Source organism: Capricornis sumatraensis, chromosome 10, assembly GCF_032405125.1.
Source record: "Capricornis sumatraensis isolate serow.1 chromosome 10, serow.2, whole genome shotgun sequence".
NCBI classification, from domain to species: domain Eukaryota; kingdom Metazoa; phylum Chordata; class Mammalia; order Artiodactyla; family Bovidae; genus Capricornis; species Capricornis sumatraensis.
The window spans coordinates 2,677,498-2,704,354 of NC_091078.1; the positions used below are offsets into that span (position 1 = coordinate 2,677,498).

The 26,857-nt window shown below is 48.2% G+C and overlaps 1 protein-coding gene across 1 annotated transcript in view; it reads right to left on the reverse strand.

The window, feature by feature from the left end:
- Positions 1 to 26,857, reverse strand: part of WDFY4 (WDFY family member 4) — a 233,556-nt gene that overhangs the window by 199,916 nt on the left and 6,783 nt on the right. Inside the window, exons 2-11 of the mRNA XM_068982260.1 lie at positions 24,263 to 24,377; positions 23,291 to 23,403; positions 21,129 to 21,263; positions 18,411 to 18,600; positions 15,917 to 16,106; positions 13,710 to 13,867; positions 11,789 to 12,241; positions 10,657 to 10,761; positions 9,054 to 9,244; positions 574 to 1,154 (exon numbers count right to left, since the gene is read on the reverse strand). Coding sequence (XP_068838361.1) covers positions 574 to 1,154; positions 9,054 to 9,244; positions 10,657 to 10,761; positions 11,789 to 12,241; positions 13,710 to 13,867; positions 15,917 to 16,106; positions 18,411 to 18,600; positions 21,129 to 21,263; positions 23,291 to 23,403; positions 24,263 to 24,377 — 2,231 coding nt within the window. The remainder of the gene's footprint in view (positions 1 to 573; positions 1,155 to 9,053; positions 9,245 to 10,656; positions 10,762 to 11,788; positions 12,242 to 13,709; positions 13,868 to 15,916; positions 16,107 to 18,410; positions 18,601 to 21,128; positions 21,264 to 23,290; positions 23,404 to 24,262; positions 24,378 to 26,857) is intronic.

A 26,857-nucleotide genomic window follows, 5' to 3' on the forward strand; every position in this document is an offset into this window, starting at 1 on the left:
GGGAAACATAAGGTGGAATCTGGGTGATAAGATAAGGTCTACCCTCTTCCTTTCTGCCTAGTCTAGTCTCACTTATTCACTGGTTACTGCATACAGGGGCCCTGCCCTGGGCAGGCACTTCAGACCAGAGTTCCCAGTGCAAAGTGGCTGCGCAGGACGCGGCAACGCGCAGATCCGGTGCAGAAGCGAGGTGCAGGATCCTCCCCTCCAGGCGGTGGCAGTGGGCCGTGTGCGGAGGTGGTGCACCCAGCCCTGCGGTCTCCACCCCTTCCCTCTACACAGGATCCCTAAAGGCAGCCCCACCCCAGGCTTGTCCAGAGAGCAGGAGAGCTTGCACCTCTCCATTCTCTGTGAAAAGAGGAAAGGTTTCCTTTGCTTCTGAATCCAGTTCGGTCTCCTATTGGCTTAAACATCAGATAGGAGGACGCTTGCTGGGAATGGACTCAGGAGGGTGAGTAGCAGCGTAACTTTCCGCACACCCACTTCGTACTACGCATGTGCGGGATATGTGCCTGGGACACAGGAGACAAACACACCGAGGACAGATTAGGGAAGCAGGCAGCAAAGCCCTACCTCTCTTCCAGGTCTGGCCACTGCTTGAAGCTTCCCTGGGGGTCACTGCCAGGTTCTGCCCTCTGAGGGTCCACCGCTAGCTCCTGCCTGGTCCTCGGAGCATCCTTCAGGTCCCTGCGCAGGTGGAGGGTGCCTCGGGCCATGCTGTCCAGAAAGCTGAGGATCTGCAGGCAGCTCTGGATCTTGGGTGGGAGCAGGCTGGCGGAGGAAAAGGCCGCACTCAGCAGATCAGCAAATGGCCTGGCCTTGGTGTCCTCCCAGGAGGGCGGAGAGGCGTCCTCTTCCTCCAGGGCCCCAAAACAGCCCAGCAAGCACAGGTCCTCGGCCAGCTTCTCAAAGAGCCCGGTCCTCCTAAAGAAGTCACCGTTGACAGGGTCCAGGTACAGTGCAGCTGACAAAGCACAGAGGCTGTGCAGGACAAGGTCCAGGGTCTGGCTGGGGGACACTGCCCCCCACGTCTGCAGTGGGGGCTCCTGGAGAGACCCCTCCAGGTCAGAGAGAAGGGACAGCAGCCCGTTGAACCCACTGGAGACTCTGAAAGCAGCGCGGCCTTTGGGGGTCTCCAGGATCCGGAGCAGAGACTGAAACCGATGAGATAAAAGTGAGTGAGGTCCCGGCAGCAGGTCTGCACCGCTGAGCTCCAGCCGGCATTGCCAGAGCATTCCTGGTGCTCCTCCAGGATCCGTGCCAGGGGAACGGCGAGCTACCCGCGGGCAATTCTGGAACACTGGGAGGTCTATACTGTTCCTCTCTATTTTAGTTTCGGGTTGCCCCTCCGTGTCTTTGTTCAAATGGTTGCTCTTAGAGCCTATGCTGCTTTATAGGGTTGATTTACAGTCTTATATCTCAAGTGCATCTCTCTCCACAAACCTTTCTCTGACCCCTCACTTATACTCATCCCAGGCTGAGTGCTCATACCTCTAACTCCCCAATCAGAACTCTCACCATCCTGCGTGGAAGCTATTTGAAAATTGTCGCAGCCTTCCTCTAGTTTGAAGTGACATGAAATCAGGCTTGTTCGCTGCTGTGGATTGTGGTACCTACTTAATAAATACTTGCTAAACTCTTGGAATGAACCATTTTCTATATTGCAAAAGGAAACAGTGAAATCTATGCGAAGCAGTTTATTACTCCTTACCTTCCTCTGTGTGCAGGCACAGGTATTTTCAATAAATGGAAGGCAGTCAAACAAATCTACTTAAAAGCTGGTGTACCACAGTCCACAGCAGCGAACAAGCCTGATTTCATGTCACTTCCAACTAGAGGAAGGCTGCGACAATTTTCAAACGGGAATTAAGGTGAAGAGCACTCCTTCATGGAGGGAAACATATAGGTCTAGCCTGTACTATAGGCCATGTGTGGCGTTTAGGCTGTTACAATGCACGCGCTAGAATCTACCTTTGCAAGACTGCTGAGGTCTTTCTGGACAGCCAGACTTTTAATTCCCTCTGGAATCAAACACTTACTAAGCACTTCCAAAGCACCATTCTTCGGTCCTAGTACCCATGATATACCCTAGGTGTTCAGTAAATGTTTTAGAAGGAAAGAAGGACTGGACTTAAGAAGTTCTCATTCTGGGCTAAAGTCTCACCCCTAACAGTGAAGAATGGATGGATGATTTTAGATAAATATCGAAAGCCTCTAGATTTTGGCATTTAGTTGTTTACAATTTGTGAAAATTGAATGGGACTCCATCAAACCCAGGTTTCTTAAGCATGTTTCCCAGAAAATGGCTAGTCCCTGTAGTTTCCCTAGTAGGTGCTGGAGGAACATTTGAGTTGTTTCATCCTTTATGATGTTTAGTGCTCTAGAGACACAGGAAAGAGACTTTTCTTGGCAGGCATAACTTAAAGTCAGTTTCAGGATGCTTGAAACAAGGTTCAAAGAGAAAAAAGTAAGGGAAAAAAAAGTTCCTAATTCGGAGAGATGGGTGAAACTGTGCCTTAAATGCATGGTTTAGGGTGATAGTCTGCGGCATAATACATGCAAATCCAATGACAAAGAGAAAATTGATGGGTCAGAAAAGGGAGCAAAAGGACTCGCCTTCTAAATTCTCATGCAGAGAAAGTCAGATAGAAACTCAGTAAAGTTACAGGTAAATATGAAATACGAAGTCATGTACTTTGCAGGGGAAAGTAATTTTCTAGTTCTGTCTCTAAAATGCTGGTAACTCCAACCTAACACTAGTGTTTATCTGAAACACTATAATGTGTACCACTAGAACCCATATTTTGTTATCTAAGATTATATTCTGCTACAAGAAGCTTGAACTGCTTGGTGGACGGTGAACCCAGGCATGGGGTAGGAAAGCGTGAAATGAGCCAGAACGAAGATAATGCCCACAGCAAGGACTCTTTCAAAGATGGAGAGAAATGATGACCTAGAAGCTCCTTAAAGTGTTCCCACTGCCCCGTCAATGACATTTCAAGTAAACAAAACAAAGATTGTAGAAACTAGGAGAATCTATACAAGGCCAAAGGTCATGATTATGCTCAAAATGGACAAATTATCATATAGAGTGCGGTAGAAAGATTCATCTGTACCAATATGGGTCAAGTGATCTTTTCCCAGTTATAGGAAAAGGAAATGCATGACCTATGGTGGTTGGATCAATGATTGCCCTCCACAGCTCTGGGGGATGGCTGTGGGGAAATTGAATTATTTTGTTCTTTAAAAGAAACTCAGCATCAGGGTCACCCACTAACAGGGGATCAAATCAGAGTCATGGGATATGGTTCAGGGAAATGGGCTTTCCAGACTGTCTGGCAGATGGAGGCAGATTGAAACGCGAAGGACTAGTGTTTCCAGTGACAGCTGCTTTCCCCCGCTAAGTGAGGATATGACTTAACTGCTTCTGTTGCTGTTTAGCCACTGAGTCATGTCCGACTCTTTTTGCAACCCATGGGCTGTAGCCTGACATGCTCCTCCATCCATGGGGTTTCTCAGGCAAGAATACCGGAGCAGGTTGCCATCCCCTTTTCCAGGGGAGCTTCCTGACTCAGGGATCAAACCCGTGTCTGCTGCACTGGCAGGCAGATTCTCTACCGCTGAGCCAACAGGCAAGTCCAGCTACTTCTGTATTTGGCTCAAAACTCAGGAGAGATTGCATGTACAGACAGGTCCTTAAAGAGGAGATTATATGCAGAACAGATTCTCCAGGGTAGTAATGTTGGTGAATGTAAAAGCTTATGGTTTAGCAGCACAGAGTTCCCTAGACTAGGCAGGGACTTTCTCTGAACACACAGCATCACCACAGCCGCCTTCCCAAAATCCCACCCCCAGCCCTGGGACTCTGGGGCCAGTCCTCTGTGCCTGCCTTGTATGAGCAACTCACTCTGGACAGAATTAGTGCCTCTTTACCGAGGTGGAAGTGCGCTCTAACCTTCAAGCATGCTGAGTGGCGGTGGTCTCTCCCTGCCATCTGATAATCCACGTGAAAGGCTGACTGACCATTAGCATTGGTCAGTGTGGCTCAGCATTGTCTGTCTCAACCTGTCTCAGTGTGACTAGTGCCATGAAAAATAGATAAAGTACCGACATGTCAAGAAATCTGAGGCTCTAGGGTGTTAAACTATGTTTATGTGAGTGCTTTCAGTAGCTCTGAAAACCACTATTACGTTATTCAGGGCAAATGGAATGAATGGAAGTCTTCTGTTTATCACACAACACGTGACAAAATAAACACCCAAAACAGAGAATGATTAACAAATAAAACTAATCAGATTATAAGCGATTGTCTGAGTGCTAGATGACCACTAAAACTCCCCTCTTCCCTTAAGAAACCACCTTCCAATTGTCCAGTTTTATACCAAATATTGCTCATCAGATCTCTGTCATTCCGAGTGCTGAGGGCAGATATTTTAAAAAGAGAGCAACACAATCATAGCCATCCTTATGATCTGTGTCTCTCAGAGGGTCTATCCCCTTAATTCCTAGATGACACTTCTCTCCTCCTATAGGGAGGGGGGAAGAAATGGCTGTCCTTAATTGTTGCTTTGTTTGATTTATTGAATTCAGAGTCATTATCTAAAATGGGGGTAATGCCATTAGACCTCAGGCTTCTCTATTATTTCTTGGGATGGGGTTAATTTCATATTTGCAGAGTCATAAAGTAAAGAGTCCAAAATCTAATTACAAAGACTTAATTTCATAGCAACTAAAGAGAAACATTTCTATCATAAAGGAAAATAAATACTGCGCTACTTCGGGAAACAATTTGTCAGGAACTGGGGGCCTAGGAGGAGGGTCTCCATTACTGTCATTCAACTTTGCGTGATAATGCATCACCTAGGCTTGCAAGTCTGCGGAAGGGAGTAAATTTAATCAGCTGAAGTCAAAGTAATCAGGCTAGGGTTGACACATTTCAAGAAAGGTCAGCGTTAAGCACATTTTCTCCTCCTTAACTCAGTTACCATGTCATCGTCTCTGAGTTAGTATTCCTCCAGCTTGAATCTATAAAATGGATGTCTGCTGCAAAGCGCTAACTATGTTAAGACTAACAGGATTTATTTCACATTCTATTATTTGTTATTCCTCATAATTTTCCATGTGTCATGCTGGAAGACGGGTGAGGTAATGCAATTAAGCTCAGAGTTGAACAGCTAAATGTATATTAGCAAATCAATCTGAATTTGTGCATAACCCAATCATGGTCCCACTGGCCGTGGAGAGGAAATTCATTTGCTTACATTATTCTTTAACTCGGTTATCATTTGCCAGAATTAGGGGGTGAAGTCACATGTCCTTCTGTATTGGTATGGAAGCACCACTGGATTTTTGGAAGCAACTGCCTTAAGTCACATGTTTCTGGAGGAATTTTCTCCTCCAGAGCAGCTGGCTGATTCTCAGGGAAGGGAAGTGAGGGTGGCACCATGATGTGAATATACTTCAGAGAATGCAAACCTCGGTCAGGTGGTGGGGTGGAGGGTCCTGCCTTTGAGGCCCCCACATTCCATCACTTCCCCTTCATTCTACATCTGACCCACTTTGCAGGCACAGTGCAGGCATACTCTCAACTACCAAAATGGGAAATCTAGCCAGAACTAATTTTACATCTTTGTTTCCCAAGGGGTTCGCAAAGTGATTTAAAACAAAGGCCTATCTCACATCAGATTCCAGCAAATGTTGGCTAGTTGCTCATAGGACTCGATGGTGGGCAAGGCTGAAACAGGCTCTGGGGCCCAATCCTTCCCCACAACCCACCAGAGCTTCAGTGGGTTATCAGCCTGGTCCCGGAAAAGCCATGGCGGCGCCAGGCACCCTCCTCACTGCCCAGCAGTAGCTAGGTACCAAGGAAGAAGACAGCACGTTGAGCATAGGGTGAAAGTGAAAGCCGCTCAGCCGTGTCTGACTCTCTGCAACCCCAAGGACTAGGCAGTCCATGGAATTCTCCAGGCCAGAATACCGGAGTGGGTAGCCTATCCCTTCTCCAGAGGATCTTCCTGACCCAAGAATCGAACCGGGCTCTCCCTCATTGCAGGTGGATTCTTTACCAACTGAGCTATGCGGGAAGCCCAGAGTATGGCTGTGTTAAAAAGCTCACACGTTATTCATCCCTGATGCACTCTCTTGATAGTGTGATACTGAAATGATACTGAATCTGTAAAACACCATGGCTTTACGGCCAATTCTGGAAATTCAGTCCTATTACCCAAGGTCTGACACTCCAGTACGGTGCCTCTGGGCTATCGGGTAAACAAGAGGAACTTTGGAGCAAAGCAGAGAGCTTTTCTATAATAGACACAAAAATACTGTTCTCTCCGAAACTTTCCTCTCCGTGGATCTCTTTGACTATCAATGTGAAAATGCCAGGTACAGTTAGGGATTCCAATTATTCATCCAAGAGAAAATCAAAGTCCAGACTGTCTTGCTCCCTGCCTTCCCTGTCCCTCATTTGAATTAAGTCGAACAGAGACATATGAGAAAAAAATTCAACAAAGAGCATGGTGAAGAGAAAAGATCATCAAATTTTTAGTCACTCGTCTTAGATTCAAATTCAGCTTCACCTTTGAGTATTAGAGTCTCTCCAGGCCTGTCTCTACTGCCACATCAGGACTGGACCACTGAAGCCAAGGCGCTTTCCAGCTATACACTCTCATTAATTCTTGCTGTCTCTCCCCTTTAATCTCCCCTCTACATGCTCCCTTCAGACCTGTTACTTCACATAACCATGGAGCTCCAGTATCTTTCAAAAGACATTTAACTTTCCTTTTTTGTTCCATCACCTTCACTGATTTTTTGACTCTGTGATTAAGTCACTGTTTCGGTTCTTGTCATCTATGAAATGCACGATAACCGCAGTCAAAATGCCACTTTCGGACGGGCTTCTCATGACACACCGGCTCTGCTGAGCTCCACGGGCTTAGGTCATCAGACGACACGAATACCGCTACATCAGAGCCTGACACTGGCTTTGCCGAGAAATTAAGTTGGCAAAATAAACTGAATGTCGTTCTCTAACTGTTAAATGGTTTTATACTGAGATCAGCTCAGTTCAGGTCAGTTCAGTCTCAGTCGTGTCCGACTCTTTGCGACCCCATGAGTCGCAGCACGCCAGGCCTCCCTGTCCATCACCATCTCCCGGAGTTCACTCAGACTCATGTCCATCAAGTCAGTGATGCCATCCAGCCATCTCATCCTCTGTCATCCCCTTCTCCTCCTGCCCCTAATCCTTCCCAGCATCAGGGTCTTTTCCAATGAGTCAACTCTTCGCATGAGGTGGCCAAAGTACTGGAGTTTCACCTTTAGCATCAGGCCTTCCAGTGAACACCCAGGACTGATCTCCTTCAGGATGGACTGGTTGGATCTCCTTGCAGTCCAAGGGACTCTCAAGAGTCTTCTCCAACACCACAGTTCAAAAGCATCAATTCTTCAGCACTCAGCTTTCTTCACAGTCCAACTCTCACATCTATACATGACCACTGGAAAAACCATAGTCTTAACTAGACGGACCTTTGTTGGCAAAGTAGTGTCTCTGCTTTTTAATATGCTGTCTAGGTTGGTCATAACTTTCCTTCCAAGGAGTAAGCATCTTTTAATTTCATGGCTGCAATCACCATCTGCAGTGATTTTGGAGCCCCAAAAAATAAAGTCTGACACTGTTTCCACTGTTTCCCCATCTATTTCCCATGAAGTGATGGGACCAGATGCCATGATTCTTTCTGAATGTTGAGCTTTAAGCCAACTTTTTCACTCTCCTCTTTCACTTTCATCAAGAGGCTTTTTAGTTCCTCTTCACTTTCTGCCATAAGGGTCATGTCATCTCATGGCTAACTATGGCTGAGGGTTTTAATTTGGAAGTGAGAGCAACTTTGTATTATACAAAATTCACCGGTGGTCCAGGATAACATGGTAATGAAACAGGAGTGTGTTTTGCACGCAGGGTTGTTTTGCACACAGACGTGGCAGGTCCCCAAGTCAGTTCCCTGGGGGATATTTGCATTTCAGTCTGCCCTTCTCTTAAACAGCCATAAATGAAAGATAGAGGATTTTTGTTAAAGGTATAAGCCCCCACAGACAAAAGAAATGGAAAAGCAGGAATAGAAACAAAATTGTGAGAGCTATAAGGCTGATGACAGTTATTTTCATCTTTAACTATTTTAAGACAATTTGGTGATGGTTAACAATATTATAAAAACATATACATACGCTTTTCTTTGTTGTCCAAAGGTGACACCCTAGTTTGACTTTTCCCTGTGTGACCACTGTTCCTGTCCCTTTGACTGCCTTTGGCTTCCTTTCCCAGTTCAGACGTTCCCTCCTCCGTGACCCTTCCTCAAACACGCAATGCAACACTGGTTTCTACTTCTCTGTCCCCATGGCAGCCTGCTTTCAGCGTCTACCAGGGCATAACCATGCTGCATCACCATGCTGCCGCTGAGTCACGTCAGTCGTGTCCGACTCCATGATTGCTTACTTAGTATTAGTCCCAGTCTAGAGGTACCAGTTAGCAAGGGCTGAGTTTCACTCCACTGTGTGTCCCGGGCACTCTGCATCGGGCCTTGCTCACTAAAGGCTGGGCGGCTAAACAAGGCAGCAGCTTGGCCACCACCAATTCGGGCGCCACTTCCATAGTCTGCAGTGCGGCTGGGAAGTAACGGCCCCACCGAGGACTACATTTCCTGGCACCTCATGCATCCGGATGAATCCTGCCCAAAGAAAATTGGATATGCACCAGTTCTAGGCCAGAGAAGAGCGTGCACCGTTTTCTTTGCTCTCCCTTCCCTCATCTGCTGGCTGGCTTAGGTGCCTAGGTGACAGCTGTCCCTGAATGACATTCCTCCCAATTACTGACTGGACCATATGTAAGAAGCCTCTAATGTGCCAGGCTATTGAGCAGGTGGGATTTGTCTGTGACAGCAGCTAGTGCCACTCCACCTGTAGGATAAGTGACCAAGTGAAGGAATGAAAGCATGGGCAAATGCCGATCACGTGCTGCGTGTCAGTAGGAAAGCCCATCACAAAGGAGGACTCGACATCACCTTCAGGAGATCCAGTTTCAGCTGTATTTCCCCCTGAGTGGACGAGCACAAAGCACCCACGATGATGCTCATGTACTCCTCGGTGTTGATGACTGAGAGCTGCTCCAAGATGCTGAGTGAGGCTCCCCGGTAGCACTCATCATCCAGGAAGATCTTGATGAAGGGCACCATGCCGTGGTCTTTCAGGACAACTGGGGACCAGACAGACAGTATTGCTAGAGTGATGGCTATCTTGGGACCTTAGTTTCAATTGTAAGGACAGCTTTTCTTTACAATTTCCAAGTTTGTTTGGCTACATATGTATATGTTTTTTCCACCCATTAGAAACTTTTTTTCAAAATCAATACTTACTGTTAAAATAAGAAGAGGAATAGAGAAACTACGGAGCTGAGAATTAAAAAGAAAACTGCTTTCTTCTCCAGTGAGAATTCTGCTTTTGAAACCACCTTCCCCCTTTTCTAAGTAATATAAACTTAAATTGGATGTACCTCTGACATTTATTTCCACATAATTCCCTAATCCAGGGCCAATGGCAATTCTTATTTTATCAATTCTTATCTCTGCCTAAAGTCTTGTTCAAAGCAAGCCAGAATTTAAGAATGCATTTAATTCATAAGCAGTTTCTTGGGATGGTGGGGGAGCAGAATCAAAGAAATTTGGCTAACGGTATGTTTTTTGTTTAAAAGTAATCCTAAGAATTTCTTCCCCGGGACTGATCTTTGGAGTAATTACATGTAGAATAAGAACCAGAAAGTAACTGGATCATTCAAATGGCAAGATGTGGATTTGAGCTGGTCAACTCCATAAAGCAGAATTTCCCAATTATGGGCCAGGTATTCCTTACATGGAATCACCTAGAGGGCCTTTTAAAAGTAGATTTCTGGGTTCTTCCTTGACCTGATAATTAGACCTCTGGGAGGGAACCTAGGAATATGTATCTCCCTTTTAACCAGAACCTCCAGGAAATCTTTTATAGTCTCACATGAGAGATGCTCTACCATAATGAAATAGCCATTCACGTTCGGCATAGTTGACCTCTGAGGCCCCAAGTAAAGATGCACCAGATTACCAAACCCATTCATGCCACTTTGTTGATGCATCTGCTTTATAGTATAATATACATGCATATATTTTATGCATGTATTACTAAACATGGGAGCCACATGATCTCAGGAAGCTAAAAAAAAATTTTTTAATGAATGAAGCTATTAAATCCATCATGGGCTAGAAGCACATCAAATTATATCTCTTAAAAATGAGGACAATATTTTACAATTTGAATCTTTTTATAAAAGCATCTATAGTCAGTGCAGCAAGATATTAAAAGATTTTACTTGAGGGAAATGGGGTTTCTGTGGTCTCATAAATTTAAGAGAACTCTTTGACTCACAACCTTATTTAGCAACCTAAACAGTAAAAAGTGTCAACCGATGTGTCTACCAGTTTACTGATGGTCACCAGAGATAAAGCAGTAAATGGACATTAGCCACAGCCATGGGGTTGGCTATTCTTTGGATACAGCCTTTGAACATTGACAGAAATCATTAGGAAATAGTCAGTGTTTCCCCAAGCAGTCACAGTGTGAATCTGGTCCCATTCTCACCTGCATTCCTAACCGACCCTTTCAGAAGCGTGACCACAGTTTTCAGCATCACACAAGTCAGTTCTCGTTCTGTATCTTGAACTCCAGGATTGATCTCTTTTTTTCCTGCCATAGTTAAGAAACAATGGAAAGAAAATTTTAAGCACGTGTGCTATGGCCCCAAACCTCCAATTCCGTCACTTTTCTGCCCTCTTTGTTGTCGTTGCTCAGCCCAGCACTTTGCGATCCCATGGACTGCAGCACACCAGGTTTCCCTGTTCTTCACTGTCTCCTGGAGTTTGCTCAAACTCGTGTCCATTGGCATGTCCAATATCTATCTTCTTAAAGAAAGATGAATATCATGCTTCCATTATAAAGGAGTGTGCGTCCCAACTTGTAAGATGTAACCCTACAATCCCTACATCAGAAGCTCTCTGACTTGAGTTGCATCAGAATCCCCTGGAAGGCTTATAGAAAAATCCAAGGTATGTGCATGGGGCATGGTTAGGCAGGAAGAGAGCCCAGGCCAGCAGTCCTGAAGCAGAGGCGAGGGGATGCTGCCAAGAAGCCATGGGCATACAACCCAGCAGGGCGCACAAAAGTGTGGCCAAGCTTAGAGGGGCAAGCTGGGCCAGCAAGGCCCTGGTTGCTGACCTCTGTTCCAAGGGAAGACCACTGGGCCCTACAGCCCCATGTGAGCAAGGTGGCCATGTTCCAGTAGAGCCCAGAGGTGACCCCATACCTTCCCCCACCCAGAGCTCAGGCCTCTCTGAAAGCCTTTTGCACTCCTGAGGCCCTGTCTCCCCATCTACCCATCTACATACTCAGACAATAACTGGCGCAGGAGGTATCTCATAGCTTAGAACTCATCAGGCCTGAGTTAGTCCCATGAGTTGGCTTAAAGTTACACCTATCCCTCTCAACTTATCGTGGGGAGGAGCAAGCAAGTTACAGAAAACAGGGAGTCTGCCTGCTCTGTGAAGCCATGGATCCCAAGGGTACTCTCTCTAAGCTTCATGGCACCAGGTGACCCTTGCATGCTCACTTCTCTCTGTTATGTTGATGGGTGCTGGGGCTGGCACACAGACCAGGCCCAGCTAACACTGACCCTGGCCCATTCCCCACTTCCCCTCCTGACGCTCCAGGGAGGCACCTGACTTCCTCAGGATCTTGGCGTGCTTCCGCAGCTGGGCCAGCAGCAGACCCAGGAGCCCCGAGTCCCGGAAGATGTCAGGGAAGAGTGGGTCGCCACCGGCAATCCTGAGAATGCTCTGCAGGGCCACGAGGGTACAGAGTGACTCCGGGCTCTCCTGGATCAGACGCTGCACCTTCCGCAGGATCTCATGGGGCACATAACGCAGCTCAAACACCAGGGCCTCCAGCATCTGGAAGAAGTGCCTCTGCACCAGGGTCGGCTTCAGGGGCATGATCTCCACAAACTGAGAGATGGGCTGCAGGGTCCACTCCAGCAGGAAGAAGTTGCGGGCGTTCCAGGTCCACATGGTCCTAATGGATGACAGGACTTTGGTGCAGAGGATGGGGTCGCTGACTTTGTGGAAAACATTCTGCAGGACTTGAAAGGCCTGAAGATTCTTCACAGTCACCCCTGAAGATGCAAAAAGGAATCATCCTGCAAGCCATTTCTCCTGACTATGCCCAGAAATATGTGGTTGAATTATCACAAGGGTGTGCCATTTAAAGTTTATACTTTCTAATTCCTGTAGTAAATATCTATCTGAAGTCCAGAGAAGCCATCTGCCTAGGCTATGAGTAAGGCTAGAGCTGCATTGCCCAAGACGTACTGGCTGATTAAGCATTGAAATGTGGCTACTGTGAACCCAGGCGTGCCATGAGAAAAATACATGCCAGATTTCTAAGACATAGCACAAAGAAATGAACACAGTGAAAAAAATCATTAACGGTTATTTGTATGATCACATTTTTGATGGTAATATTTTGGCTATACAGAGTTAAATGAAATATATTATGAAAAATAATTTAACCTGTTTCTTCTTAATTTTTAAAATTTTGTAATTAGAACATTTAAAATTATGGAATGTGGCTCACATTATATTTCCATTGGGCAGCAGGGGGCTGGAGGATTGGTTTCAATTAGTTAAAATCAAATGATGCTAAAGATTACTAAGCAAAGTCAGTTTCATTTCTAGACAAGCTATTAAATAAAAAGACCATCTGAACCCACCCCCCCTTTTTCTCTCCAGAAAAAGCCTCATTCAATCCTGCCCTTGAGACACTTCCTCACAGAGCTCTCTGCTTCCAGCTCTCTCTGCCTCAGACACTCAAAATGTTTCTGAAACTCCTCTCTAATCCTCACACTGCCCTGTGTGTCTGCTGGAGTCACATCCAGTGGCTTTTCCTACACTGGCCTCACAGCTTTTCGCCCTCCACCTCGTCCCCCTCCTTCTTTCCTGGCCCACCATCATTTGCCTCGACACCTCTCTTGAATGAGACTCTCTGTGCAGTTTCCTGACTGACCCAGGCAGAGCTAAACCCCACCCTTCGTGTTACCACTGTTCCTATTTATCAGCCAGTTATTGAACAGGTTATAGCTCGGGGTTTATGTGACAGTCTCTGCAGAGCATCTGTAAGGTACAGACGCCTGGCCTGTTCGCAGTGGTTCCCAGCATGGTGCAGAGCAGCTGCTGGACAGAGGCATCAGTACATGTGGATTGAATTCATCAGTCAGTCAATCAATCAATATATCATAGAACTAAGGAGGCACTGACTCTGAGCCTGGGTTGCTGTTTCAGGGCCATCAGCCCCTGTTAGACAAGCAGATGGCACCAAGAAAGTTACATCAGGGGTGAGAATGGAAATCACAGGTTGTCTCTATTATTTGAGCAAACATTTCCTCTAAGTCTCACCCAGGGTGTTTGGAAAAATGTATTAAGGAGAGATGCTCAATACATAGGTAATCCCCCAAAGGCATGACAGAATCAGGCCCTGCTGAGTCACCGACAGCTGCCACATGTCTGTTTCTGCACAGAGAAGCGGGAAATGACCAGCACTGCCTCTTCAGGGCGCAAAGCACCCAGCGACACCCAGAGACCCACCAGAAGCCTCGTGATGGAACTTGAAGCCTTCAAGCTGCGGGTAAGTGATGCTGTCGAACACCTTCAGCTCTGACCTCCCACAGGTTGTCAGCCACACCACCAGCCCGAGGAGCTCCTCCAGGTGGGGGTCAGCCTCGCTCTGGGTCAGTCCGTCGTACCTGTGGGGACAGACGAGACCAGCTCCCTAGATGTCTTGGACAGAACAGCCAGGTTTGCCCAAGGTGCTGGTCACAGGGAGGCAGAGGCAATGAAGATCACAGTGCTCGGCATGACCCCAAAGAGCTCCACCAGTTTAGCACCGAAAGGCATGGGGCGGAGGGTGGATACAAGTCACTCTGTTTGCAAGCATCAGCCCTAGATCTAAGGACTTGCACAGATAGAATACAGAGAAACCTGTATTTCAGGTATCTGAAATATCTCTGTATGCAGAGGAACCTGTGAGCAGAGCCACAGCATCGGCTCACATGAGAGCTGCTTTCCGTGGAAGGGCCCCCAAGATGTACGGGCGTCAGGCACCAACAGGGCAGGAGCACCCCCAAAATGAGAGATTTGATATTTCAGAAGAGCAACAATACAAACATCATGGGAAATAATTGGGCTTTATTAGATTTCTTCATGCTTATTTCAAGGGTGGGTATTTCTTTTGTTTTCAGCTACTTATGTGTAGTGGGCTGCCTTGCTCTTCTCACGGAGAATGGTCTCTTAAGTCTCATTGTCAGGTCAAGGGTAAAAGTATTGACAGTGTGACTCCCATTAAGGCGAAAAGGAAAACAAATGAGCTGATAGGGGTCCTTTCTGACATTCCCTGAACAGTTTATTTTCCCTCCTGCCTTCCTCAAGAAGTCTGTGGCAAACCAACCAGCCATTTAACCAAAGAGATATTTAGGAACTGCTGTGACAGAGACATCCATGGTAGCAGTCACCAGTCAGTGATGGTCCAGACTCGTGTGAAACATGGCATTCTCGTAGAGACATCCCTTGGGCCTCCCTGGTGGCTCAGACAGTAAGGAATCCGCCTGCAATGCGGGAGACCTGAGTCCCATCCCTGGATTGATAAAACCCGTTGGAGAAGGGAATGGCAGCCCACTCCAGTACTCTTGCCTGGGAAATCCCATGGACAGCTACAGTGAGCTGTAGTCCATGGGGTCACAAAGGGGCAGACACGACTGAGTCTAAGACCAACCACGTAGGGATGTCCATTCTGTGTGCGCCTTTGGAGGAAGGTCCTCTGATGTTGTCATCTAATCCCTTTCCTTTGGGATGTCAGTCCCCTTATCCGAGTCATCCCTCTAGACTAAAAGCCTGACTCTGTAGCAAAATCTGTGAAGCACAGTGGTAATCTGCAGATGAGCAACGCTGCTCATACTCAGAGCTAAGCCAAGGGAACGTTTGTGGCGGTGCCCTCATAGAGCTTCCCCATAACCAGCGGAAGAGTTCGGGCCATCAGCAAGCTTCTTTCACTTCCATCCCCTGGTTTATCCAATCCCTGGACCCAACTTGAAGATGACATAGCAATTCAGAGTGGAGGAAATCAGTCCAGATTTTGCTGAGTCACATCTTTGTGTGTTTCCCATGGATGAATAATTTGAGAATAACAGTAGGGGAAAGGCCCACTGAGACAGGGAATGGAAGGAAGCCAGAACATCACCAAGAAGAGCAGCTGGAGCTTAGTCCTCCTGGGGACTCTGGAAGGCAAAGTAGAGCTAGCCCACCCAAGGGGCAAAGAGATATTTAGGAACTGCTACGACAGAGACATCCGTGGCAGCAGTCACCTTTGCCGGGTGTATATCCATCAGCTTCTACCAGTCACTGGTAGGGGGCTAGTCCTGGGGTTTGCTGACCTGTGGGCACTTCCAGCCCCACAGCATACAGGCAGAGCTCGTCACAGCCATCCTAGAAAGCCTTCCAACAGAGGATGTGGGCTCTAGGAGACTGTCAGACTAGCAGGCGTGCCGGCGTGTATGCCACCAAATGGACTTGGTAAAACTGTTATTGAGCTCACCCATTGGTTTCCTAAAGAAGTTAACTTCAAACTCAGCTGCACATTGAATTACTTTCGCAATAAAAGTCTCTCTGGACACGCTCTATGGAGATTCGTATTTCAGAAGACATTCTGAGAAGCCTCAATGTCTTTCTCCAGAGCACCATATATGATTCTGAGGACCTCAGCTTCCACTGTTTCTTTCCCACCAAACACAGCCACTTACCGAAGTAACACTTTGAGCAGCAGAGGGTAGCCCTCCCCGGTCTCAAACTCCAGGAGCAGAGCTGAGGAGATGGGATAGGAGTCCTTCACAAAGCCCAAGACGAGGCTCACTACCTCGCTCACCTCAGGAGCGGGGAGGGTGTCAACAAGCCTGGAGAGGTTCTGGAGGGAGATCTTGATGCAATCCATGGCTGTAGGCGGAAACACACCCATGCTGAGCTCAGAGACAACGGCTTCGCTGCATGGCCATTCCCTCCCCACCTGATTGTAAGCTGTATGTCAAGATGTGAATAAGAATTCATCTAAAATGCTTCTGCTGACTCTTGGATCAAGAAGAAGCTTCCTCTCTGAGAAGTGTCATCCTGAGAGCCACACTCTGGGGCCCAGATGGAGAGTAAGTAAAAAAGGAAGAGGATGAAAATCTCTTAGCCCTCCGCCCCTAATTCCCAGCATGCAGAGGGATCCAGGTCCTTTAGATAACAAGAGGCAAGACACAAGACCTGAGTGTCACAGGAGACCTTAAGGAAGCAATGCTGTGCAGAAATCAGCTTGATGAAAAGTACAGGGAAGGATATATGAACACGTGGGAAGACGAAGGGCAAAAAGAGGGTGTGTTTCAGCTACTAAAGAATCCAGAGGGTTGGAGCCTGGAAGCGTGATCCACAAGGTAGAGGGAGGAAGACGGTCCATCTGGTGTGTGGCCTGCTATGGAACGCACTGTTTACCCCAGAGCTGTGAGAAGCCAGGGGAAGAACTGAGTCAGCAGAAAGATGCCATTGGGTTTGCATTTTGATGGATCACTGATTTTAGGGCTCTTTTGTTAGGAGAAGCCTCTTCTGAATGCCAGGAAAGCCACACCAGCGTTCAGGAAGAGCGTCTCTCAAAATTTGAGATAAGGGACGTTCAGTCCCTCACCTGCGAGGCCACGGACACGATCCCAAGACCGCAGGCTGTGCAGGGCAGCACTGAGAGCTGCCGGCTTGGCAGGGAGACACCAGCCTGGCGCTCACTTCCTGACCTTCTCCTCAGCCTGTAGGCCCATGGAAAATACTCATTCCCCTGCAGGGGCCCTGGGCACAGGACTCTAGGTGACTAGATCTCCATAACATGGCGTGTTTTTTTTTTCCCAGCTGAGAATAATGACTACAGTGAGAGACCCCTGGCACCAAGGCAGGCAGCTTTTCCTCAGGAGCCTCTGACTCTAGTCTGTGAAGGGTGCCTGGGTTGCTGAGCTCCTCAGGCCTGGCTCAGCCCTACACAATTACCACAGGACCACAGCTTCGTCGGGAAATTTCAGTCATGGAACTGGGGATGATGTGTTATCCCAGGGCTCAGTTACAGTAAGAGGGGGGACTTGTATGTGCCCAGCTCTCAGCCCCTGACACCCTCTATTATAAGGGGTCCCAGAAGGAAGACAAGTCAGGGGACAAGTGCTCGGGGACCAGCAGGTCACATTGGCAGGCTCAGATCCCTTGGAGTTAACCCAAGCGATGGACGGTTGTGTTCCTAAGAGGCACTTCAGCTGGTGAAGCTGAACAACGGTGGTGGGAAGGTCAGCTGAAGACTTTTGTCAGAACCTACTCATCCAAGTTATCCTTGCAGAGCCTCCCTCCCTGTCCCACAGTGGGCCAGCACCTGAAAGGAGGCCAGTACATTTTCCCGATTCTGCAGGCCGCAGTGGTGTCCGTGCTTCCCAGCATTACTCAAGTCCTTGGGAGACAGACACGGCTAAGGGAAGTCCTGGGACAGCTAGAAGAATTGATTCCCTCAGGGTGCAACCTTGGATCACAGCCAAGTAATGATTCTGGGATGCTGACCAATGGGGCGCCCACTGCCAGGTGCTATCTGAGGGCTTCAAATATGCCAACTCATTAATGCATCCCAGCAATCCAGTGAGATCAGCGGGACTGTTATCTCCATTTTACAGACAAAGGAACTTGAGCACACAGGCAGTAAAGTGCTCAAGGTCACTCAGCTAAAGGGACAGGGCAGGAGGCTACAGCCTGGGTGTCTAACCTCAGAATCGAAGTCCTTAACTTTTACGCACACTGTCCAGAGCAGAGCCTAAGGCACCGGAATTGGCATCTTGGGTTTAATATGTGATTCTCTTCTTCACTAGCTGGGGAGCCTTGGCAAATTCTTCTATCACGCTTAGTCATCTGTTTCCTCACTACAAAATGGCATTAATCGTCAATATCTAGCTCAAAAAAATTAGATAATATACAAATGAGCTCAGTTTTTGGCAGTATGTGTAGTAAATAAGTTGCCCTTTCCCTCTGCCTTCCAATGGACCATCAAAATGAACAGTAAAAGCCCTGTCACTAATGGACCCAAGTAATACAGGGTCACCTACTAGATAATTGGACATCAGTGAAAACCCTGTTTGTTCATCTCTTTTTGGACCCCTGGAATCTGTGCTAATGCTGCCAGGGCATGCCAGGGTCTTATTCTAGAAAGTGTGCCCACAGACCATCCCTGGCCTCCCAGGGTCATACCCTGCAGGTATTGGATGACGCCGACGTTCTGGGCCTTGGAGATGGTCTTCAGCACACAGAAGGTGGGCTCCTTCCAAAAGTAGCAGCTGTGCTCCCGAAGACATGTCGTGGCAATCATGAGAGACTGGAGCTCATTTCCTGAGAGAAGTCCCTCCAGACCCTGAGCCTCACCGCAAATGTTGAGCAACATCTGAGGGGGGAAAATACAAAGTCTCTGGTTAGGAAGCCTCCTTCCTGTAATGAATTTGTACCTTACTTTTCCTTGTCTCAGCCAGAGAGATAGAATTGTGGCTGATCACCCTCTGCCTGAGACTGGCATGGTCAACAGCCACCTATAAAAAGGTGGCAGGGCTAAAATGTGGACTCCTAACCCAGTACAAGCAGTGATTATCCTTTCCACATCAGAATAACACAAGAGTGTTTGGCTTAGAGAGGTGTCTTATTATATAGAAATGCAGAAAATGCCACCTGTGGTTAAAACACAGAATTAACAGTGCGATTTAAAGAGAGAGCTGTGTTCCTGAATCCCTGGCTGGCACTCAACCTCTACTTCTCCGTAAGATTACGAGCGTTATCCTGTAACCTCCTAGCTGGACTTCTTGCCCCCACCCATCCCATGTTGCTATGGTTACCTCCTGAAAACCTACTGCGCACTGGCATGGAAACCAAACACCCTAATATGGCTCCCAGAGTTCTGCATGGCCCAGCCCTGCCTCTTCCCTCATGTTATCCTGAGCACTCTCCTTGTGGCTCTTGGTGGTCTTGCAGGGACCCTCTTCCACTTGGCGAACATGGAAAGCTCTTTCTGTCCAAATCCTTGAGCCCCTTTTTGCACAGTGACGGAGTCTCAGCTGGATAGTCATGGAACTGGGGACAGACCCGCTTTTCTGGTCTCCCCTGAAGATGGCCGGTGATTGTGGCCACGCGACCCTTCACTTGGCCAGCCGTCTCTCCTCTGCTGTCTCCTCCCCCTTCACGTCTCCATCCCAGCCTTCAGCTCCCTGGTTCAATGCCATTTCCTCAGAAGTGTCTCCATTCATGCTCAACCATAAGTCAGGGCCCCTGGCTCTCGTTTGCCAGCACATCTCTCAGGTTTCCATGAGAGCATTTAAAAAACTGGACCCTGCTCCTCTATTCATGCGATTGGTCTCCCCAGTCGGCTTCTCCATCTCTCTGTTGTCTCTACAAGAGGGTGCGAGTCTAGTACAGAGATGCACCCAAGAGGAGCTCTGCACAGTTTTGCGGAATGAAAGAAGGAAGCTCTGAAGAGCCTTGAGGTGGTATCGCTGTGGCTCACATTCTGTCCGTACGTAGAGAGGACAGCTGAAGACAGGGCTGCATTAATTGCCTGCAGAGCACGCGGAGACCACACAGTGAAGACTTGTTTACGTACCCAGTCCTGTGTCGTGACCACCACTGAAGATATGACTTATATGCGGGCAAATGAGGCCTACATTTCCAACAAGTGAAGCTTAGGGGACACCCGGCATAAGTGGAATCCAGCAGAACTCATGAGATGCCCACAGGTAATGAGGATTCTGGCTTGAGCATTGGTCTAAAGTGAGCGCGGCTGTGAACATGCACATTCAGGGGCCAGCTGCACGGGCAGTTCCCAAATGGTCCTGTGTACCTGCTCCGTGTGATACAAAGAGAAGGCAGACAGACAGTACCCTGCCTCCGGTGGAGAGGCCAGAGGAGTTTTCTGGAGAACACAGCACACCAGCAGCTGAGAAAGCAGAACTCGTCAGTAAAGGGGAGAGAGGCGAGAAGTTGCGTGAAAAGCCTCTGCCAGTTGGAGAAGATAGAAAAGACAGGTCATAACATGAGCACACCACAGGGGATAGTGGCCTGAGATGGCGTCTGAGAGGAGAGATAGAGGTGGCCCCACAGAGTGGGTAAACGCAGTCTCAGAAGCCAGATTCCCAGGTTCCGATCCCCGCCCCCCCCCCCCCCCCGCCTCCTCTATGACCCTTATCGTTGTTGAGTTGCTAAGTTACGTCCCATTGTCTTGTGACCCCACGGAGCATAGCCTGCCAGGCTCCTCTGTCCATGGGATTTCCCGGGCAAGAATACTGGAGTAAACTCCCATTGCTTCCTCCAGGGGGTCTTCCTGAACCCACGTCTCCTGCCTGGCAGGTGGATTCTTTACCACTTTGAGCCACACTTGGACTCTGGACCCGTGTTCACTCACTGTACTTTAGATCACGTTGAATAAAGATGACAATACCACGCACATCCTGTGATGAAAGACAGGACTCAGGGAGGTGAGGGGTGTATGGCTATGGCACAAGGCTGGTAGATAGCAAGTACTTATAGAGTTACACAAGGGGGGCTTAGCGAGTTTGTTCTCAGAGGTGCAGGGGCCAGAGACAGGAGGTTCCAGGTGCCCAGGAGGGTGGGCAGGACCCTAGACCACAGACTGGAGGACAAGAAGTTGGTGCAGCCAAGCAGAGGGGAAGAGAAGCACAATGTTCTGAAAGAGAACAAGGGCAACACAGAGATACAAGGAGGTGGAGAGAAACCCTGTCTTCCAAATGCACGGGATTCCGCAGCATTTGCAGAGCCTAGGGGCGAAGGGGTGAGCTGGGCCCTCCAGGAGAACAGAGGAGGCTCAGAGCTAGGGGAAGAGAGAGACCCGAGGAGGTTGGAGAAGCAGGTTGGAGGACCAAGAAGAAGCTTGGTCTTGGCCCAGGAAGTCCAGCCCTCCCCCCAACTCACCTGCACAAACATCCTCTGAACTTGAACATCACTCTCAGGAAGCTCATCCTTTTCCAGAGGAAAGACAAAGAACAGGTAGAGGCACTGGAGGAGCAGGGCTGGGAGCCCAGACTCAGCGACTCGGCCCAGCGTCTCCTGCAAGGGAAGTTCAGACGTGACCAGGGCTGCAGAGCGCAGCTCCGGACCCAGACCGGAGAGGCCGTCCAGCTCGCTTCTTTCAGCCCCGAACTTGGGGAAGCCACTTCCTCTCTCTGGGCGACACATTCTCAATTAGGAATGGAGACAATTTTAGGGCCAGTGGGACAGCTGTGAAGACTAAGTTTACATAAAGCGTGTATTATGTGCTAGGTAGACGTATCTTTTACGTGATAGAGAGATGATAGGAAGGAAGGGGGAGGGCTGCTGCAGAGCAGAAATCAAGGGCATTCCTGGCAATCACACTGCTGATTTTGACAGGTTTCCTCCTGATGAGGGAACTGGAAACTCAGTCAGGAAGAGGTGGCAGAGCACAAGTTCAAGCATCTGAATTAAGGACATGATCAGGGCCCTTTCCATCCCCTTGCTCAGATCCAAGACCTCAGCTTGACCCAAATAGCCCTATAGTTGAGGACCAATAACCCAGAAAGCCACACATCTCAACAGCCCCAGGGCTGCCAGACAGAGAGGAGACAAGGAGTCAGAACAGAGGGATCAGCCCGAGTGTGCAGCGCCACACGGCCTCTCTCCGCGGGCTCTGCCTGCAGCTCCGCTGCTATTACCGCACTGTAACCTCTGCACGTGTGCGCACATACATGAGCATGAGAGAGCATGTGTGTGGCTAATATAAAGTATGCAATATCCCACCCTATGGGCTAAGGTGACAGACACGGTGGGTATGTTAGAAAAGAGAAAGGAAGAGTGTACAGTCTGGGCCAGCACCAGGCTGCGGCTGCCTGAAGGTTTTCACTGCCGGGAGGGTCTGCCCCCTGTACTGGGCACATGTCCCTGCGTGACCACACTCAGGGTGTCTCTTCCTGTCCTCTGAACTGCACCATCTCCCCAGAAAGCCAACTGCTTACTCTCTCACTGCTTTGGAGGCAGACTTCTCCCAGCAGAAAGCAAGGCTTTAGGTCAACTTTTACTGCTCACGCTGAAAATAGGCCTTCCTCAGGGGGTGACAAGCCCCCACCCTGTGCTCCAGGTCACTGTCCCGGATGGTGGTCCAGGCGGTTCACAGAGAGGAAATGTCAGGTGGGTGGTCCTCCCGCTGGTGAGCAACTGTTTGCCGTGCTCCTCTCCCGCTTCCTGGTGCTATCTCCAAATGCCCGTCAGATGCCCTTGTTCACCATTAGCCAGAGGGCGGCCACCACTCCAGCCTGGTTCCCTGCTGTTCCTAGTCTGGGCACCAGGACACTCACAGTGGGTGCTCTCACTAGACAGAGGAGCCTCTGGACCTGCCCTGCACAGGACTTTGGGTCATTTATGCTGATGGCCACAGCTTCTGGGGGCTGCTTCTGCCTGAGAGGCCACCAGTCATCGGCAGAGCACTCCCATGGCGGGATGAACACAGCCAGGATGGGGCCTGGATGGTAAGAAGGAACAGCAGCCGTTTTCATCTCTGGTGCAGCTCGGGGCAGGTGCCCCACAGGCCTGGCTCCTTTAGTCTGAGTTCAGCAGGAGGCAGTAAAGAGCAGTGGCTCAAAGCATCGAGTCAGAGAGGCTGCACACCACAGGCAAACCTGATCGCTGTCCCCAGTGCAGCCTCACTGTAATCTGACTCCTGGGGTCCTGGGAGGATTAACTGTACAGAGCATGGCATGCACCCAGCCCCGCCCTGACACACAGGAAATAGAGTCTGCACACACCACCCATCACTGATCCTCACACTAAGCCTAGAGCGGAAGCATTCTTATCTCTAATTTTAACAGTAACAGCACAACAGAGATGCAAAGAAATCAAATCATTTGTTCAAGGCAGCACACGAGGTGAAAAGGCAGGACGTGAATAGGCAGGATTTCAGACTCTGAAGCCCATGTTCTTTATCCAAGGGGCGCAGAGGAGGAAAAGCAATCAGTCAGTTTCGTGGAAAGAAAGCACCCTTGAGAAATTCCACTGCCTTGTGCTGGGACATTGGTGAGAAGTGCCCAGCCAGGGAGGCGGGGCCAGTGGGGCCTGGAACTTACGGAATCTGTCCCCGTGAGCACGTACACCGACTTCAGGAGTAGGTAACCATCCTGATCCACGTCTGCGTCTCCCTTCCATCGCAGCAGCTTCCCAGCTGCTACCCGTGCTTGCTCTGGCAACAGTGGGGAGGAGAGAAAGGTCACCAGCAGGGCAGTGCGGTGGCCAGGTCACCCAGCTCCCCCTACTTGGGCCCCTCTCTCCCTAAGGTTTGCCTCAGCACCCTCACGGCACGTCCACCTCTTGCACGCCCGGCAGTGATGCCTGTATCTATACCAAACATTTCACACTCTGTCAGCATTAATCTCCTTGGAGGGCAGCTTTTATTATGCCATTGTCCCTGTTCAACAACCATCAGTGGTTCCCTATTGCTAAATAATAAGAACAAGCTCCTCAGCAATTGGACTTGCCACAATCCAGTGTCTTCTCCCCGCTTCCTATGTCACACAGCCCGTTTTGTCGCAGGGATTCCTCCATCTACACCATGCTCAAGCTATTCCTTCCCCCTGGAATCTCCTTCTGCTCTCAGCCTCATAGCCCAGGCTCTGGGGGTCCAACTCCATGAAGGAAAGCATGTGAGTCAGGAGACCTGTAGCAGGAAATCTGCTTGGCTTTGGTTTTGTGTGTGTGTGTGTGTGTGTGTGTGTGTGTGTGTGTGTGTGTGTTGGGGGGGAGCAGCGTGTGTGTGTGTATATATATCACACACATATAGGGTAGGGTCAGTGGTGTGAGTGTGTGCATCTGTGTCCCTCCCAAGAGCAGCAAATTTTCCCAAGTTCCCCTTCTCTTCCCTCTTCTGGCCTTTTCTTTTGTTCTCCAGGGTCCTCAAGGTCAGAACCTGGCCTGCTGTACATGTTCAAAGGCTCTACTCTAACTCCCCTAGAAAGCAGAGAGGGGCTTAGCCAGAGGCCTGGGAGGGGCCCGCAGAGCTGCTTTGCGCTCCATGAAGTTCTCCAGGACAGCTCTTCTCTTACCTGCAGGCTTTCCCACAAGCGCCTTCTGTATTTCTTGGGCAAACTGGTTGGAAACATCTTCAGCCAGCCTTTGAAGACTGGGAAAGCAGATGATCCCCACGGAGTGTTCCCAGGCCTGAAGCGCAACACGCAGGATTCACTCAGTGATGTCAAAGCTACAAAGCCAGGCATCAGAATCACCGCCCTGCCAGCCTAAGTCGCTTTCTCAGGTTCACGGAAAGCCGCTGAATCACCCACCCTCCAGCTCCCGCTGTCTCTTTACACTAGTACCTATGAATTCTTCAACTCATGCTGAGATCCAAACACACCCAGCTTTGACTCTGGACATCTCCCCTGAACTCACACTCCTGAAACACCAAACACACTTTACTGAACCCGTTGCCTTCCCCCCAAACCCAGTGTATCTTGTCTCAGGGAATGGCCCCACCGAGCACTCACCTGCTCTCGTAGGAAATTCCAAGAGTAACTCTCTAGGTCCCTCCTCCCTCCCCTTCCTCACCATCAACTGCTGGGTCTCACTGATTCTTCTCTTACACTCTTGTCAAACCTCATGCAAATATTTTACTTTGGTAGTGCAAGTATTTCTTTCAGATAAATTCTAAAAGATAGAATTGTAGATTTTAAAAAGTGGGATTTTCAATTGCTGTTCAGTCGCTCAGTCGTGTCTGACCCTTTTCGTGCAACCCCTTGGGCCGCAACACACCAGGCTTCCCTGTTGTTCCCTATCTCCTGGAACTTGTTCAAACTCATGTCCATTGAGCCAGTGATACTATCCAATTAAAAGAGTGGTTTTTTTTTCCCCCCTTTTTTTAGCGATTTGGTACCTATTACTAACTACTAACTCACTCTCCAGAAAAAGTTTACCAGATTAGCCTCCAAGGGCTCCCTGGAAAAGGGCTGATTTCTCTCCACCCACACCAACATCGAGCACTGTGGTGCTGTTTCATCCTAAATAAGAAAACTTACAGAAGAAAAAATATCTCATTTCAGTTGCAATCTTTGGGTAACTAGAGTGGATGAACACTTTTAATACCTTTTGAATTGTCTGTTCTTGCTCTTAGCCTATTATTCTGTTGGGTTTTTCATTATTTTCTTATTTATTTTTAAAATCTTTTTATGTACAAAAATCATTAACCTTTGGTCTATAACATTATCTCAATTTTTCAGAATCTGTCATTTCATCTTTAAATGTGGTATTGCTTGGTAAACTGTACAGAAATCTGAAATTCCTATGAAATGAAATTTCTCAGTCCACTCCTTTACTTTCTGGATTTAGTTCCCAGCTTAGGAAATCCTTTCCCAGTCCAACTTGTTGCTGTCATGGTTTTTAGTCTCCCATTTCTTTTAATTTCCTTTAAATCCTCTCTTATCTGTCCCTTTCATCTCTATCCAATCTGGTCTTCTTTTTTTTATTTTATTATTTTTTTTTATTTTTACTTTATTTTACTTTGCAATACTGTATTGGTTTTGCCATATATTGACATATATGGGGAGGGAGGGGGGTGGGGGGTTCATGTTTGGGAACGCATGTACAACCGTGGTGGATTCATGTCAATGTATGGTCTTCTTTTTCCTCAGACTTTCCCTGATTATTGTATAAAATACTATTTAATAGAAGTCTTACAATTCCGCCTGGGATGCCAGACTCGCTCCAGGATTTCCTCCAGTTTCCACAGTAATCCTGTTCCCAGGTCTGCTTTGCATGTGAGTCCTTTCCCTCTGTTCTCCCGTGCCGTCACAGGCTGAGTACAGAGCAGAGTGACTCTCCTCGCCCCGAACTTGAGTTCCTGGCAATTCCTGACCCCAGGTTCCCACCAGGGAGGCAAGCTGTTGTGCGCATTCCTGGCAATTAGCGGCCACTATGAAATGCAATTTGCTAGACTGTCGTCCACCGCTCCCACTCACCAGCCATGTGAAATTATATTCCTTCCCAAAGGCCTGACCAATTTTTTTTAAAGCTGAGATCCTTCTTCTAGAAAGGGTGAGAAAGACACAAAATTTCTAAAGGGAAATCATTCTCAGTGTGTTTCCTTGCAACAGATACTATGTTTGTTTAAAAGTGAAAACCTTTAAAACTCTTCTTGATATAAAAAGACCCTACATACAAAACAAGGACGCAGACTGCAGGTTGGGAGAAAATATTTGTAAGGCATGTCACTGACAAAAGGCTGGTATTTAGACCCCTATAAATTAATTTTTTAAAAGGCTGATTTTTTAAAAACAGACAAATGAAGCAACAAACAACTTATTGAAAGATAAATAGAAAATTACTAGTAATCAGGGAAGTGCAAACTATAACTGCAAGAAGATAGTTTATACTTTTCTGGTTAGCAGAAATGAAAAATCTGACAACCCCAAATGTAGGGAAAGTGAGGAACCATGAAACCCCCCTACCCTATGCTGGAGAGTGACTTGAAAGAACCTCTTTGAAGAAGCATCTAACATGATTAAATAAAGCTAAGGGGGCACGTGTCCAGCCACCCAGCAATTCCAGTGCTAGAGAGACGTCTCTAAGCTTATCCCTAAACATGCTGGCATGTGTGCATGGGTGATATGAACAAGAAATATCTATGCAATGTTATTTGTGATTGGGAA